The sequence below is a fragment of the Neovison vison genome, chromosome 8 (assembly GCF_020171115.1).
Source record: "Neovison vison isolate M4711 chromosome 8, ASM_NN_V1, whole genome shotgun sequence".
Taxonomy (NCBI): domain Eukaryota; kingdom Metazoa; phylum Chordata; class Mammalia; order Carnivora; family Mustelidae; genus Neogale; species Neogale vison.
In genome coordinates this window covers 132,860,944-132,875,008 of record NC_058098.1, presented here as the reverse complement: position 1 = coordinate 132,875,008, position 14,065 = coordinate 132,860,944, and the positions used below count along the sequence as shown (strand labels likewise).

At 43.3% G+C, this 14,065-nt stretch overlaps 1 protein-coding gene across 1 annotated transcript in view; it reads left to right on the top strand.

Moving 5' to 3' along the window:
• Positions 1 to 1,793: 1,793 nt before the first annotated feature.
• DDX1 (DEAD-box helicase 1) overlaps positions 1,794 to 14,065 on the top strand; it is a 33,420-nt gene continuing 21,148 nt past the window's right edge. The window contains exons 1-12 of the mRNA XM_044262051.1: positions 1,794 to 1,854; positions 4,730 to 4,781; positions 5,078 to 5,141; positions 6,288 to 6,317; positions 6,922 to 7,018; positions 8,889 to 8,936; positions 9,359 to 9,442; positions 9,670 to 9,753; positions 10,127 to 10,203; positions 11,319 to 11,391; positions 13,065 to 13,141; positions 13,255 to 13,369. Coding sequence (XP_044117986.1) covers positions 1,839 to 1,854; positions 4,730 to 4,781; positions 5,078 to 5,141; positions 6,288 to 6,317; positions 6,922 to 7,018; positions 8,889 to 8,936; positions 9,359 to 9,442; positions 9,670 to 9,753; positions 10,127 to 10,203; positions 11,319 to 11,391; positions 13,065 to 13,141; positions 13,255 to 13,369 — 817 coding nt within the window. The 5' untranslated portion in view covers positions 1,794 to 1,838. The remainder of the gene's footprint in view (positions 1,855 to 4,729; positions 4,782 to 5,077; positions 5,142 to 6,287; positions 6,318 to 6,921; positions 7,019 to 8,888; positions 8,937 to 9,358; positions 9,443 to 9,669; positions 9,754 to 10,126; positions 10,204 to 11,318; positions 11,392 to 13,064; positions 13,142 to 13,254; positions 13,370 to 14,065) is intronic.

Genomic DNA, 14,065 nt, shown 5'->3' with positions numbered 1-14,065 from the left:
AAGTTGATTCTCTGAGGGTGTACTTTCTGTGGTTGTCTTGGAGATTCTTTTGCTGGTATCTTTCAGGTACAACTCACAGGAGGCAGGTAGGTGGTATCTCTCCACTGCTTAGAAGGTATGAATTCAACTGGGCTCTTTGGGAGTCTGCCTGCCGTGTCACTTAGCTTCTCCAGGCAGCTCTCTGCAGCACATTTCCTTTGAAGACCACTTCAAGTCCGTTCCCACAGGTCCAGTGAGCGAGAGGTCCAGTGGGAGAAAGGTCACCCGGGTTTGCCCACAGGTGTTGGAAATGTGACCTGCTCTGTCAGCAACCTTGTCATTCCCTTTGTCTCAGCCTGCCACAGCTTCTCACAGTACATCTAAGGCTTCCCAAAACCCAGAGGTTAAAAATTCCGAGTAGTCCCCCGGAAAACGCTTTCTGTCTTGAGAGAGGAAAAATGCCAAGGATGTCAGCAACTCTCTTCAGAGAAATCTCTTTTTCTTATATTTTCAATCCTTTCTTGGCTAAGGCAAGGATTGGCTAAAGGCAAGTCCTGGGTGATGGGGGATCTCCTGTCTGTCTTTAGAATGTGACATCTATTCAGAATTGCTACATTGCATAACTCTCGGGGGTATCTTTTGCCGGATTATATATAAAACGTGTGAGGATATAGAATATAATGTAAATGGTGTCCCCTGGAGGTGTGAAGCTTGGGGCGGAATGTATTGTCCTTGGTTTTTGGAGCTTCAGGCAAATCCTGAACATGTAAGCCTGAACACGTAACATGTAACAAACGCTGCGCATGTAACAGTAACACTAATACTTGCCAATCCTTACCTCGCACTGTGCTTTACCTGTTTTACGGAATCCTCCTAACAGCCCTGGAGGGCAGGTGCCACTATTCCTGGCTGTTTTCCAGGTGAGTGCCCCGAAGCCCAGACCTGTGCAGGTTACACAGGTTGCTCAGGAAGTGGGGGTCCCGCAGCAGCACCTCTAACTCCACCCGCGCATCTTGCCCAAGGGGTTCACCTTCCTGCGTGTCATCCCGGGGCGGCCTAACGGTGCAACAGCAGGCCCCTGCCCTGAAGCAAAGGGCGCGCAGACCCCACGGGCCCCTGAGCGGCTGTGTGTGGCCTCAGACGAGTTCCTGGACTTTCCTGACTCTTCCTGACCTCCTCCAAAAGCACTAACGCCGCCTGAGGAGGTGCGGGAGCATTAAACCCTCACTCATTCCTCTCTCCCTGCGAAGAGAAAGGAGTCCAAGCGCAGGGCGGTCAGATAACCTGGGACCGCTCAGGACCACGTGGGACGCCGGGGCAGGGAGGTTGGGGACCTTCCATCAAAGGCACCGAGGGGATGTCTTGGGGGCAGGCACTCCGTAGTGTAGGTTTTCTGGGCAATGAGCTCAGTGCATCCCCTCCATCCTTCCCACACCACAAAGCCCCGCCGATCTTCAGAGGCTGGGGGTGATGAACCGGGCCGCCGAGGGGGCCGTGTTTTACCATCAGATCACCCTGGGCCACCGGGGGCCCCTCATCATATAACATCTGTTTCCTCGTGTGTGTTAAAGTGGTCCTGATGACCCATGGCACGCTCTAAGTAAACGGTAACCGCTAGCACGGCTAACGACGACGACCGGTCCTGGCTACCCGGGGTCCTGCTGCACTCAGACCCCGCGCGGCGGGCTCCCGGGCGGCCCTTTTCTTCGGCCGGAACCGTTCTCCCGGGACTGGGGTCCTACCCGGACTCGGAAAGCCGCAGACCGCAGGCCGGAAGCGCGCGCTGCCACTGCGAAGCGTGTCCGTGCGGAGGGAGGGAGGGAGGGAGGGAGAGCGGAGCCGCGCGCGACCCGGCGAACATGGCGGCCTTTTCTGGTGCGTCTCGGGAGCGGGGAGGCGCTGGGGCGAGCGGCTCCATCCGCGCTCGGGCGCCGGGGGCAGCCGGCCGGGAGCCGTGGGGGCGGACCGGTGCGGCGCGGGCCGGGAGGGAGCTGTCCGCTGTGCGGGAGGTGGGGGGACCCGCGGCGGCCTCGGGGAGGCCGGGCCGGTGCGCCTCGGGGGTGCCGAGTGCCTCTCTCCGCGGGTCCCGGCCGCGCGCCCCCGGCTCCCCGTCGTCTTTCTGCCGTGCCGTCGGCCGGCCGGCCGGCAGGCCCGGGGACCCGCGGCCGCGGAAACGGGGCGGCGGCGCCGCGCCAGGCCTCCTGCCGCTCTGACGTGGCGGCGGTGCTCGGGGCTCGGCCCGGCCGACGGCGGCCGCGCGTGGACAGGCGCCGCGGACCGGGCCGCCCGGCCTCTGCGCCCGGGGTTCCAGGCCTCTGCGGGGCGGAGAGCCCCAGGCACCCGTCTGGCGTCTGGTCGTGAGACTCCGAGCCGGCCGCGGCGACGGGCCGGGCCGAAGCGTGGTCGCCCGCAGACGCTCGCGCCGCGGCCGGGTGGCGCGTTCGCGTGTGGTTTGCTGGCTCCGCGACCCTCTCCGTGACGGCAACCGTCGCTCGAGGTGCTGCTTTCACCCCGGAGCTTCTTTCCCATCCGCAGCTTTACGGAGCGGCCACCCGCGTCCTGCCTGGGAAAGGCGCGGAATTTGTGCACCAGTCCGTGGATCCCGCGGGGCCTGGGATCCTCCCGCGGTCTCCGCCTGTTCGGGGGCCCCAGGTGGAGCACAGTGCGGTGCTTGCTTCCCTCGACTCCTGTAAACACACGAGGAGTCCCACATCTTTAAGTCGCCAGAGAGGATGTCCGGTTTGTGTGTGTTGCATCTTCTTCGGGGAGGCAAAGCGGCGCCCACCCGCAGTGCTCGCCCCAAAACAGGATTTTAGAGCCCGGGTGTGTAGAGCAGCTCCAGGTGGTCATTTGATAGGTTTTCTTCGTCCGGAGGCATGCCCAGATGTCAGGAATGTTAGGGGAAAGGGCCAGAAGAGTCTGTGATGGGAAATCAAGACATGGAATCACAGAACAGGAGCGTTCCTGTTTTCCCCTTAAATATTAAACTGTTCTATTTAAAAAAAAAAGATTTTATTTATTTATTTATTTATTTATTTGAAAGAGAGAGAGAGATTATGAACAGGAGGCAGAAGGAGGGGGGTAAGCAGACTCCCCCCCCCTCCCCTTGAGCAGGGAGCCCAATGCAGCACTCGATCCCAGGACTCTGGGATCATGACCTGAGCTATAAAGGCAGACGCTTAACTGACGAACCACCCAGGCTCCCCAGAGGGTTCTATTTGGAGAAAACATGGTTCCAAAGCAAACATGCAGAGAACCTGACCAGAGTGGAACAGAACATCTAGAATTTGCTGAAAGCGGTCTGTGGTTGCTGCTTGCTGTCTAACAGTTTGACAAGCGACTCCAGCTTGCCGTAGACTCCGCAGCTTTTTTAAGAGCATCGCTTACCTTTTTTCAAGCACTATGGATTTTAGAGCGAGGATGTAGCTGTATCTAATGGGACCAATTCTTAGAAAGGCCCGCTTGGGTATACAGCTTCAGATCTTCATTAGTGTTTTGATCTGTGGATTTTCCCGGAGGAGATTTAAAGGTAGGAGAGCCTTTTTTTGAAAAAGATTTTCATACTTTCCCCTATCATTAATATTTGTATTAATGAGTTGACTAGGTACCGAAGTTTTAGTGTTGTACCTCTTGTGTTAATTGCTAGTATGATTCTTTTCATGTGCAACAAAAAAGCTGTTTATCCAGTGCATATGTTAAATGTGTAGATTTGTGCCTTTTCACATTACAAGGAATAAAACATCTCCAAATTGGCTATTTCTGGGGCTTAGGAATGTGTGAGTGTTGTTAATTTTTTAATAGAAATGTGTATTTTTTTTTTTAAAGATTTTATTTATTTATTTGAGAGAGAGAGACAGTGAGAGAGAGCATGAGAGGGGAGAAGGTCAGAGAGCGAAGCAGACTCCCCATGGAGCTGGGAGCCGAAATGTGTATTTTTGTGATAATAATAATAAAAGTTTCATTTTCGTAAATGCAGACTTAAAAATTTACTTATTTGGAAAAGAGGTTTACGCAGTCCAACTAACTACTTCATGTGTAACTATTTGAGAAAGGACAAAATACAATCAGAAACAATCTTAAGACTGGCTTCACAGTGAATTAATTATTCAAATACCTGAACAGTGAAGAACCATAGTTCTTCAGGTGTGATTTCTAGTTACCCAAGTTTTCACCCCGGTGCTATTTTTAGTTAGCCAGAGTTTGATTATGGTTGCCAGTAAGGCTGGGCCCCCTCTCCACTTGTCTGCCCACTTTTCTCGGATCGCTGAGGCTCATCAGATGGTCCTCGAATAGTCAAGGCACATGACTTCCACGTTATCTTTCTATAAACCAAAGTGTTGGTTGAGAAACCTCTCTCCCGCTTTTTCAGCAGTCACAGGAAGGAAGCACTCACTGGCGGCTACTGTGTATCGAGGGATAACTATGTGTCAGATGCATTACATGTCACTATCTGTAATCTTCCTGTGGCTCTACAACCTAGATCACATTAGAGATTTTGTCAGAAGAATACAGGTTTATAGCTTCGTAAGCTTTAGAGCTTGCTCAAGGTCACGTTGCCAGGGAGAGTTTGTATTTGAACTCAAGTCTTTCTCTGTTAACTATATACTCTTTTCAACAGTGCCATACTCTGGAGATACTAAATAACAGCTACGCTCCGAAACCTCTTCCCTTTTCTTTGGACAGTAATTTTAAAAGCAATATTATTTACATTTAGTATGTTCAGTTTTTTAAAGTGAGTTTTTATTTTCAGAGATGGGTGTTATGCCCGAGATTGCTCAAGCCGTAGAAGAGATGGATTGGCTGTAAGTACATAAAGCTTAAATGTACCTGTGACAACAGTGTTCACTAATTTAAACAGTTGCTAATGATCTTATCAAATATTTTTGAATCTGGTTGAGTAACTAAAATTCAGTTTATCTTAAGATTCTTTAAATTATAGAAAGCTTCCTTTTTCAACTTTGATGTATTTTTAGCTAGAAAAGATTGGTGCTATTTACCAAGTAAAATTCTCTTTTAAGTTTATCATTTAACATAACTTATTTAGCATAGGTGATTCTCTTTTTACTACTAACTAAAATTCTTCAAAATATTCTTTTAGTCTCCCAACTGATATCCAGGCTGAGTCTATCCCCTTGATCCTTGGCGGCGGTGATGTACTTATGGTATGTTTGCTTTTGGGGAGGTATTTGGGAGCTGAGGACACAATTCTGTGGCAGTTTGTGACCCACTTGAAGAGCTCCATAGGCTTAGAAATGGTATTTTCACCAAATTACTTTTATTCACATTGAGGATACATACACTGTTTTCAGAGTAATGAGGCAGAAGTTGTGGGGAACACGAATAAGATGCAGTCTGTACCCTTGAGAAGCTTAAATCCAGTAGCATATTAAGACAGGTACACAGAGAAGTGTCTGTCATACAAGTGGCTCTATTTGGGGGAGGTATATTTTGGACAAAGGAAAGATGAAAGAGAAATGTTCCGTAAGTAGAGACTAGATCAGTAAAAACTGTGAGTAGGAGAATGCAGGATATGATCCCAGAGTAATTCAGTCAGATGTAGCGTAAAATGTGGAGGGGAGGGGAGGCGTATAACTTGAGATAAGATGGGAAGTATGTAGTGGGTTTGATTATTTGGACTCTTTCTCAAGTGTCACGTTAAAGAATTGGTATTTGTTGGCAGGGGGGAATCTTTGGAAATTTAAAAAAAAAATTATTTTAGAGAGGGAGAATGCCTGCATGAGCTGTGGGTGGGGGAGGAGCAGAGGGAGAGGAAGAGAGAGAATCTCAAGCAGACTCCACCAAGACTGGAGTCCCATGCAGGGCTCCATCCCACAGCCCTGGGATCATGACCCGAGCTAAAACAAGGATCCGATGCTTAGCCTGCTTAACCAACTGAGCCCCCCAGGTATCCCGGGGTCACTGGAAATTTTTAAGTGGGGCTGTTACATCGTCAGAACTGTGTATTTATGAAGACTGTGTATTTATGAAGATATTAGCAGTTTGTAGTACAGCTCAGAGATTAGATTCTGCTGGGATACTTTTGTAGTAATCTAGATTAGAATGATGACGGCTTGGATTTGAATGGGAGCCATGGGAAAGGAGGGGAGAGCAGATTGTTGAGGGATGGGGGAGAAGTGACAAGATTGGCAGTAGTCACAATTGACTGAAGAAACCTGAGGAATCTAGAGGCCCTGTGAAAATTATAGTAGCCAGTCAAGTCTTAAAAGATTTCTCCATACTGTCATGTTAATTTGACTTTTTAAATTGACAATCTAATTTGTAAGCTCAATTATTTTTTTCCCACTCAGGCTGCGGAAACAGGAAGTGGAAAAACTGGTGTAAGTAATGAACTTAAGTTGACTTACTTTGTAAGAGTTGATTTTTAAAGTGAGTTTGAACAGTAGTTTTTACTTTGAATACTTAATAAAACAACCATTTCCAAAATGTGAGGAATTGATTGCTTGCCACTGAGAATGATATTTTAGTTGGCAGCTAATTTCTGAAATAAGATCTGCAGGAGTATAGGCTTAAGACTAGTACAGATATAAACTGATCTTGAATAAAGAGTTGCAGTATCTTTAGTATTTGTATTTATTTCTGAATTTTAATGCAATGGCTCTAGTAATAAAGAGACTGCAAATAGAGGTGGTGCTCTCATTGGCCTGGACCAGGGTTGGTCAGACCGGGCAGTATTTTTCCTCTTTAGGTTTGTTCTGAAAGTCTCCATTGTTTATGGTTTTGGGTTGTCAATTGCCTCCTGTTTCCTTCACTTAATCAACTCTTTTGTTATCTTGCTGGTGTTTTGGAGTTGGGCAAATGAAATTAGAGTAGCAGTCTGGAATATGTAATTATTTAATGCACATGTGTAACATTTATAACATTGATTGTTAAATTGTCATTAATATTGAATATTAATGTAGAGAACTATTGTTTCTCTGATAGGCTTTCAGTATTCCAGTTATCCAGATAGTATATGAAACTCTGAAAGACCAACAGGAAGGCAAAAAAGGAAAAACAACAATTAAAACTGGTGCTTCAGGTAAGTTTAGCATATTAATATTTCCCTTCTAGGTAAAAATAGTAATTCTCATTCCTGGCATTGACAGATGGGAGGCGAGAGTGTGCATTTTTATTGTCAGTGTTTGGGGGATAGGGCTGTTGGCATTTGGTGCCCTGGAAATCAGGGATGCTAAATGCCATTTACAGCATTAATGGTGAAAGATTGTCTCTCCTAAAATACTAACAGTGCTTTCTTTGAGAAAACTCTGGCATTTGGAAATTATATTTAGTTATTTTAATGTTTTTCATAGTGCCTTTTATGTCTGATATTAAGGATAAATTGGTATAGTATTTTACAAAAGTATTGAGGATTTTATAAAAAATTGATGGAATTAGAGTCCATGATGGTGGGACGTATTTCTTCCACAGGGGAAGGAGGCATGCATTGTTTTTCCTTTAAGAAAGGAGTCCAGAAAGTTAAAATGTAAAGTGCAAATTTGAAAGTGCATTATGTTTAGTCCAATTTACCTGGAGATCGATCCTTTTACTAGGATTTCCAGTCCCGTCTATGCCCTGGATAATGTTACATCAGTTTCCTCATCTGTAACTTGTGTTGCTTTCATTAAATGGTTCTATTTTGTTATATTTTGACAAAATTTGTTCTGTATTTGAAGTTACATTTGTTCCATGGTACAGAACACGATTGTGACAAAATAGCAAGCTTAAGTGGAATGAACTTGCCAGATCAACATTTCTCAGCAATTTGAAAGTAACAATGTTGCATAGTTCATAGAATGAACTCATAAATAAATTGTGAGCTAATGAGTTCATTTAGGAAAGGTGGTGGTAAAAGAGAATGCTTTCAGAGGAGGGTAGTAGTACCTTCCAGAGGAGGTAATAGTTTCAAAAATCATGGCCTGTGAGGAGTAAAGACACTAGAGGTCTAAACATAGAGAAACAAGTGCAGAAGAGACGAGATCATTGTAAAATCATTGAAGGGATCTGGAGAGAAAATAACTGTTTCAGAAAGGACCAGGACTAATTAGAAATAATCTAATGAAGATTTCTGTTTAAGAACTGACTAGTGATTAGAAGGAGCAAGGAGAGAGAGAACCTCAAGAGCAAGTTACTTCTCCATCAGAGTGTTTAAGCAAATGGTAGAGATTGTTGGGCCACAAGTAATCAAGAAAAGATTTCTGCCTTGGGCAAGAAGTTAGGCCTGAAGTATATGTAGAGTATATATAGAGTTCTCTAGCTAATACAATTCTTCAGTTATGCATAGGCTATTAAGATGTTTTAAGAAAGAAAAATGTTGGTTCCATGCAAGTGAGGAGGGAAAAAAATTGTGACTTTCGAATGTGGTACTGACATAAAGGACTTGCTTTTCTTTTAAAAATGACACGGTGATACTTAACTAGGTCCTGATACATTGGTCATCTATTTTTAAAATTTTTTTTTAAGATTTTTTTTTTTTTATTTATTTGACAGCGAGATCACAAGTAGGCAGAGAGGCAGAGGGCCCTGAGCTGAAGGCAGAGGGTTAACCCAGTGAGCCACCCAACTTGGTGGGTGGCCCAGCTTGGTCGTTTATTTCAACGTGTTTAGTTACCAAAGCTTCATTTTATCCATGCCTTCTTAGTTACGACAGAGATCAGTGCCATCTACTACCAAGTGCTGTGAAGCAAGTGAGGAGAAAAGGCTTTAGCCCAAGGGCAATAATTATCGCCTTTCACTTTCAATTTTGCCTTTACTAAAAAGAGCAAAACGTTTACTTGTATGTTCCAAATAATTTGTAAAATCATATTAAATCTAGGTATAAATCTAAATTAAGGTATCACATAAAATATATTTTATTTTTTAGAGAGTGCTTTTAATTTCGTATGATTGTGTGTGACTTATTTTAATTTTAGTGCTCAACAAATGGCAAATGAACCCATATGACAGAGGATCTGCTTTTGGTAAGTAGATAGATTTTAGCAGCTTATTTGTAAGAAATTTGTTTTTATTTTTTTATTTTTTTCATAATATAATTTTTAAATTTTTTATAAACATATAATATATTTTTATCCCCAGGGGAGAAATTTGTTTTTAATAATACCTGAGAATACCAAGAAAATTATGAAAAAGAATAGTATTAAATGAAGATTTATGGTGGAAATGAAAATGAAAAATAGTATTAAATGAAGATTTAATTTACCAGATACTAGAATGTAGTTGCTGTATTTGAGTAGTTGAGTAGTGACATAGGAATAGTCAAATAGGTCATTGAATATAATGGAAATGTGTCCTAGTATATGTGATAAGTTGACATGCATGTTTCAGGATGCTTAATTTATATACTGTGTGCTGACATGGTTTTTTGTGTTTTCCTCAAATGCAGCAATTGGGTCCGACGGTCTCTGTTGTCAGAGCAGAGAAGTGAAGGAGTGGCACGGATGCCGAGCGACGAAGGGGTTAACGAAAGGTATTGGAATGGCATTTGCACTTGTGTCAAACTTGTGAAGTAACGTATTACGTGAACTTTCTTCAGGTAGCTTTAAATCAAGGATCTGAAGAGATTTCTAATGTTACAAAAAGATCTAAAGTTCTTCATTTGGAACATAACAAATTGTAATTCAGATCGTGGGGAAGGGGCTTCATGGTAAACGGTTCATAGGTGTGTATAAATCGCACAGTATTTTGCCCTTCTAGGGAAGCACTACTACGAAGTGTCCTGTCATGACCAAGGATTATGCAGAGTCGGGTGGTCTTCCATGCAGGCTTCCTTAGACCTAGGTGAGTGTTTCTGAAATAAACTGAATTTCTTGGTTTATATTTGTGGATTGTTGACATTTTATGATAGTGGGGAGCAAAATAATCTTAACCACACAAGTGTCTATTTTCAAGACTTGGAAATAATAAATCTATGTGTACCTCACTGTGTTCCAAAAAGATTTGAAGTACTAAAAAATACATACTATTACAGTGTAAAACAGGAGGAAGAAGGTTAAGAATATGAGGGAAGTCGGAGTACAGTTAGTATGCAGCAATATGTACCACATGAAACTGCATAGATGCTTTGAGTTTTTGTAGATTTTTAGATTTGTACGGAGCTTTGAGTTTTATCTTTACTCTTAACCACATAAATAAAATACATTTTAAAATCTAGGTACCGACAAGTTCGGATTTGGCTTTGGTGGAACAGGAAAGAAATCCCATAACAAACAGTTTGATAATTACGGAGAGGTAAGTTGTATTATCGACCTAATCGTAGCATTAGTAAGTTTTCTTGTGTACTTATTTGGTCACTGTGACATGTCTAGGAGTATAAAAGGGACTCTGAAATTCTGGTGGATTTTCTGAACATTTTCCACACAAAGTTCAGATTTGGATTTCCGTGAAGAAATGTTTAAAATGAGCTGCATATTTTTTTCTTACACCATTTATTAGTCTTTCCAAAGTATATTACTGTGTCTCTATTTCCACCTGTTTTGATTTTGGCTTTGACTTGAATGTGTATGTTTTTCTCTTTTCTTATTTTTAGTCATGGTGAATCTAAATGTTCTTTTGTCAAGTCTTAATCTGTAGTAAGGAGGATGAGCCTGGATGTCATGTTGATTCTAAAAAGCCTATCAAGATGTCTGTGCTATGTATGATATATGATATGCTGTAATAAGCAATTTGTTTCATTTTTAAAGACTTTATTTTATTTTATTTTTTTTAAGATTTTATTTATTTATTTGACAGATCACAAGCAGACGGAGAGGCAGGCAGAGAGGGAGATAGAGGGAAGCAGGCTCCCTGCTGAGCAGAGAGCCCGATGTGGGACTCGATCCCAGGACCCCGAGATCATGACCTGAGCCGAAGGCAGTGGCCTAACCCACTGAGCCACCCAGGCGCCCTAAAGACTTTATTTTAAATAAACTCTGCTCCCAGTGTGGGGCTTGAACTCAGAACCCAGAGATTAAGAGTTACGTGCTACATCAACTGATCCAGCCAGGTTCCCCGACAGGCTCTTTTTAGTACCTCCATTAGGGCTTCAGGGAACTATTTTGAAGCACTGACTACTTTTGATGTAGCTGTACTGAACTTTTAGCTTTTTTTTTTTTTTTTAAGATTTTATTTATTTATTTGACAAACAGAGATCACAAGTAGGCAGAGAGGCAGGCAGAGAGAGGGAGGGAAGCAGGCTCCCTGCTGAGCAAAGAACCTGATGTAGGGCTCAATCCCAGGATCCTGAGATCATGACCTGAGCTGAAGGCAGAGGCTTAACCCACTGAGCCACCCGGACGCCCCTGAACTTTTAGCTTTAATTACGATTTTTCTTTCTGTTAATAGCACTGCACTTTCTGCTTTTCTAGGAATTCACTATGCATGATACCATTGGATGTTACCTCGATATAGATAAGGGGCATGTCAAATTCTCCAAAAATGGTAAGCTTTCAATGGGTTGTCTTGTTAGGGAAGGTAAGATGCCCAATATTTGTGATTTATAATTCTCTTACCCTCTTCTTCAGTCCTCCCTCCCTCCTTGCCCTTTTGAACCAGTATGTTTTGAGCATTTACTCAATGCCAGGCACACCAGCAGGTGCTCTATCTAGAACAGAGGATGGAGTCGACAAACATTGTTTCATCTTGTGGCTTACCTACTGGTGGGGAGAAAGAGATGCAGGCTATGTTAGGTTGGAACAAGTACATTGAATGTTGTATAATCAGGGTAAGGGGATGGAGGGTGCTAATAGTCTAGGGGCATGCTGCTTTATACTGGGTGGTCAGTAAGCCTTCTCTGATAAGGTGCTATTTGAGTAGCAATCTGAATGAGTTTGGTGGTGGGCTGTACAAAAATCTTCAAAGAGTATTTCAAGTGGAGGGAACAGTAAATGCAAAGGCCTTGAGATAAAAGTGGGCTTGAGGTGTCTGAGACATTGAGGAGGCCAATAGGTCTGGAACACACTGAGCTTGGAGCAGGGTGGTAGAATGTTAGGTCAGTTGAGGCAGTGAGGCCAGGCCATATAGGGCCTTCTTAGGCCATGGTATAAACTTTCTGAGTGAGATTGGAAGCCATTAGGGTTTTGATTAGAGAGAGAATTGATATCCTCTCTCTTCACTTCCACTATTTCATGGCTTCTGTATTAAAAACAGAGTGGCATGTGTGGCAGCGGTAGATAGGGGGCCAGTGGGTTGCTGGGGATTGTATTTGGGGCATATTAAATTTGAGATACTTACTACACATCTAAGTGGTGAAGTCAAGTCAGTGGTCAGATGTGTAAGGCCTGTCTAAGGTCAGATGTGTAAGACCAACTCTGTAAGGTCAGGGTTGGCGGTACAGGTTTGGGAGACAAAGGCTTATAGATGATACTTAAAGCTAGAAGGCTGGATTCCCTACCTAGGGAATGAGAGTAGGTAAGGATTAGGAAGGATCTGAGAGTCTGGGGAATCTTTTGGTTAGAAGTCAGCAAATTGAGGAGAATCTTAGAGGTGAAGGAGGAGGAGAATTGAGAGATTGAAGTCCTGTAGTCCACGTGATGAAAGGATTTGAAGGAGGGAAGAATCAGACTGTATCCAGTGCTTCCGGTGGGTGTAGCCTAGAAAGAAAGATGAAGATTAACCACTGGCTTTGGCAAGTACATATCACTCATGATCTCTGTTTTGGTGAGCTTGATGGGGGAGCTGGGGGAGTGTGACTGGGAGTCACTTCAGTGATGAGAATGGGATGAATTGAAATGACACAGTGACAGTGGAAATCAGGGAGTTTTACTACACACGGGAGAAGAAAAATAGAAGGTAGAGGAAATGTGGATTCAAGGAGGTTGTCTGTGTTTTAATGTTACAGTATGGTTGTGTGCCATGGGCTGTCTCGTCGAAGTGTCTGATGGAAGTGATCCATTATGAAGGGAAAAATGGGGAGTGGGAGAAGGGGCACTTGTAGGAGTAAAGTAAGAAGTGAGGAGTTTGACATTAGGCAGCCCAGGTTAGCCATGGGAGCAGGACGGGAACGCATGCATGTGGGTGGGTTGAGAGAATTGATGATGTGAGCATACGGACGTTCTTTCCTGATCATTTTGTTTTCCTCAGTCTCTTTCTCTCCCTCTATTTTTTTTTTTTAGGAAAAGACCTTGGTCTGGCCTTTGAAATACCACCACATATGAAGAACCAAGCCCTCTTTCCTGCTTGTGTTTTGAAGGTAATCAGAAAAATGTTGCTATGATTATGAGCTACTTAGATCTGCTTTATTTTGTACTGGTTAGTTTGCTGTTAGGTTAAGAATTTTCATTTTCTCCCTTTCTTCCATGGTAGAATGCTGAACTAAAGTTTAACTTCGGTGAAGAAGAATTTAAGTTTCCACCAAAAGATGGTTTTGTTGCTCTTTCCAAGGCACCGGATAGTTGTGTTGTCAAATCACAGCACACAGGTATTGCTTTTGAGTGGGTAAGAATTGCAAGAATGGGGTACTGGCAAAAACTCCAGTAAGGAGGCTTCTCCTAGTGAGTGAGTTACACGTGCTCCCTGTGCTGCTTTAGTCACACACCTTTACTTAACACGTCAGTAAAATTCAGTTTCAAAACCTGATTCGTAAACTCTTGAGTATTTGGTTTTGTTTAGGCATTTTGGGGAGCCTGATCATGGTGATGGTATCTAGTATTTATAAAATTGTGCTTATTAAGTGCTGTGGCACTGTGTTAGGTTCTTTACATAGATTATTTAATCTTCACAACCCTATAAGGTAGTACTCTTCCCATTTTACAGACAAAGACCTCGAGGAATAGGGACTTGACGTAACTTGCCCAAGGTCACACAGCAAGTAAGTGGTAGAACTGAATTTAAACCCAAGCAGTTGGACTTGAAAGCTCATACTCTTCCCATTGTGTTGGCTAATCTATGTCAGTTAGTTAAAGAAACTGAATTTCATAGCTTGTTTCATAGCTTGTTTACTTTATCACAAAACATATGATCAGTTGTAATCATCCAAGTAAATCTAAAGAAGCTATAGTTGATTTTAGGAATCCTAGCTTTATTTTGTTTTATGACCATGTCCTGTAGTTTTTGACAGTTACTGAAATTTTTGATACTGGAATATTTGTGCTCATGCTTTACGAGTAAAGGTATT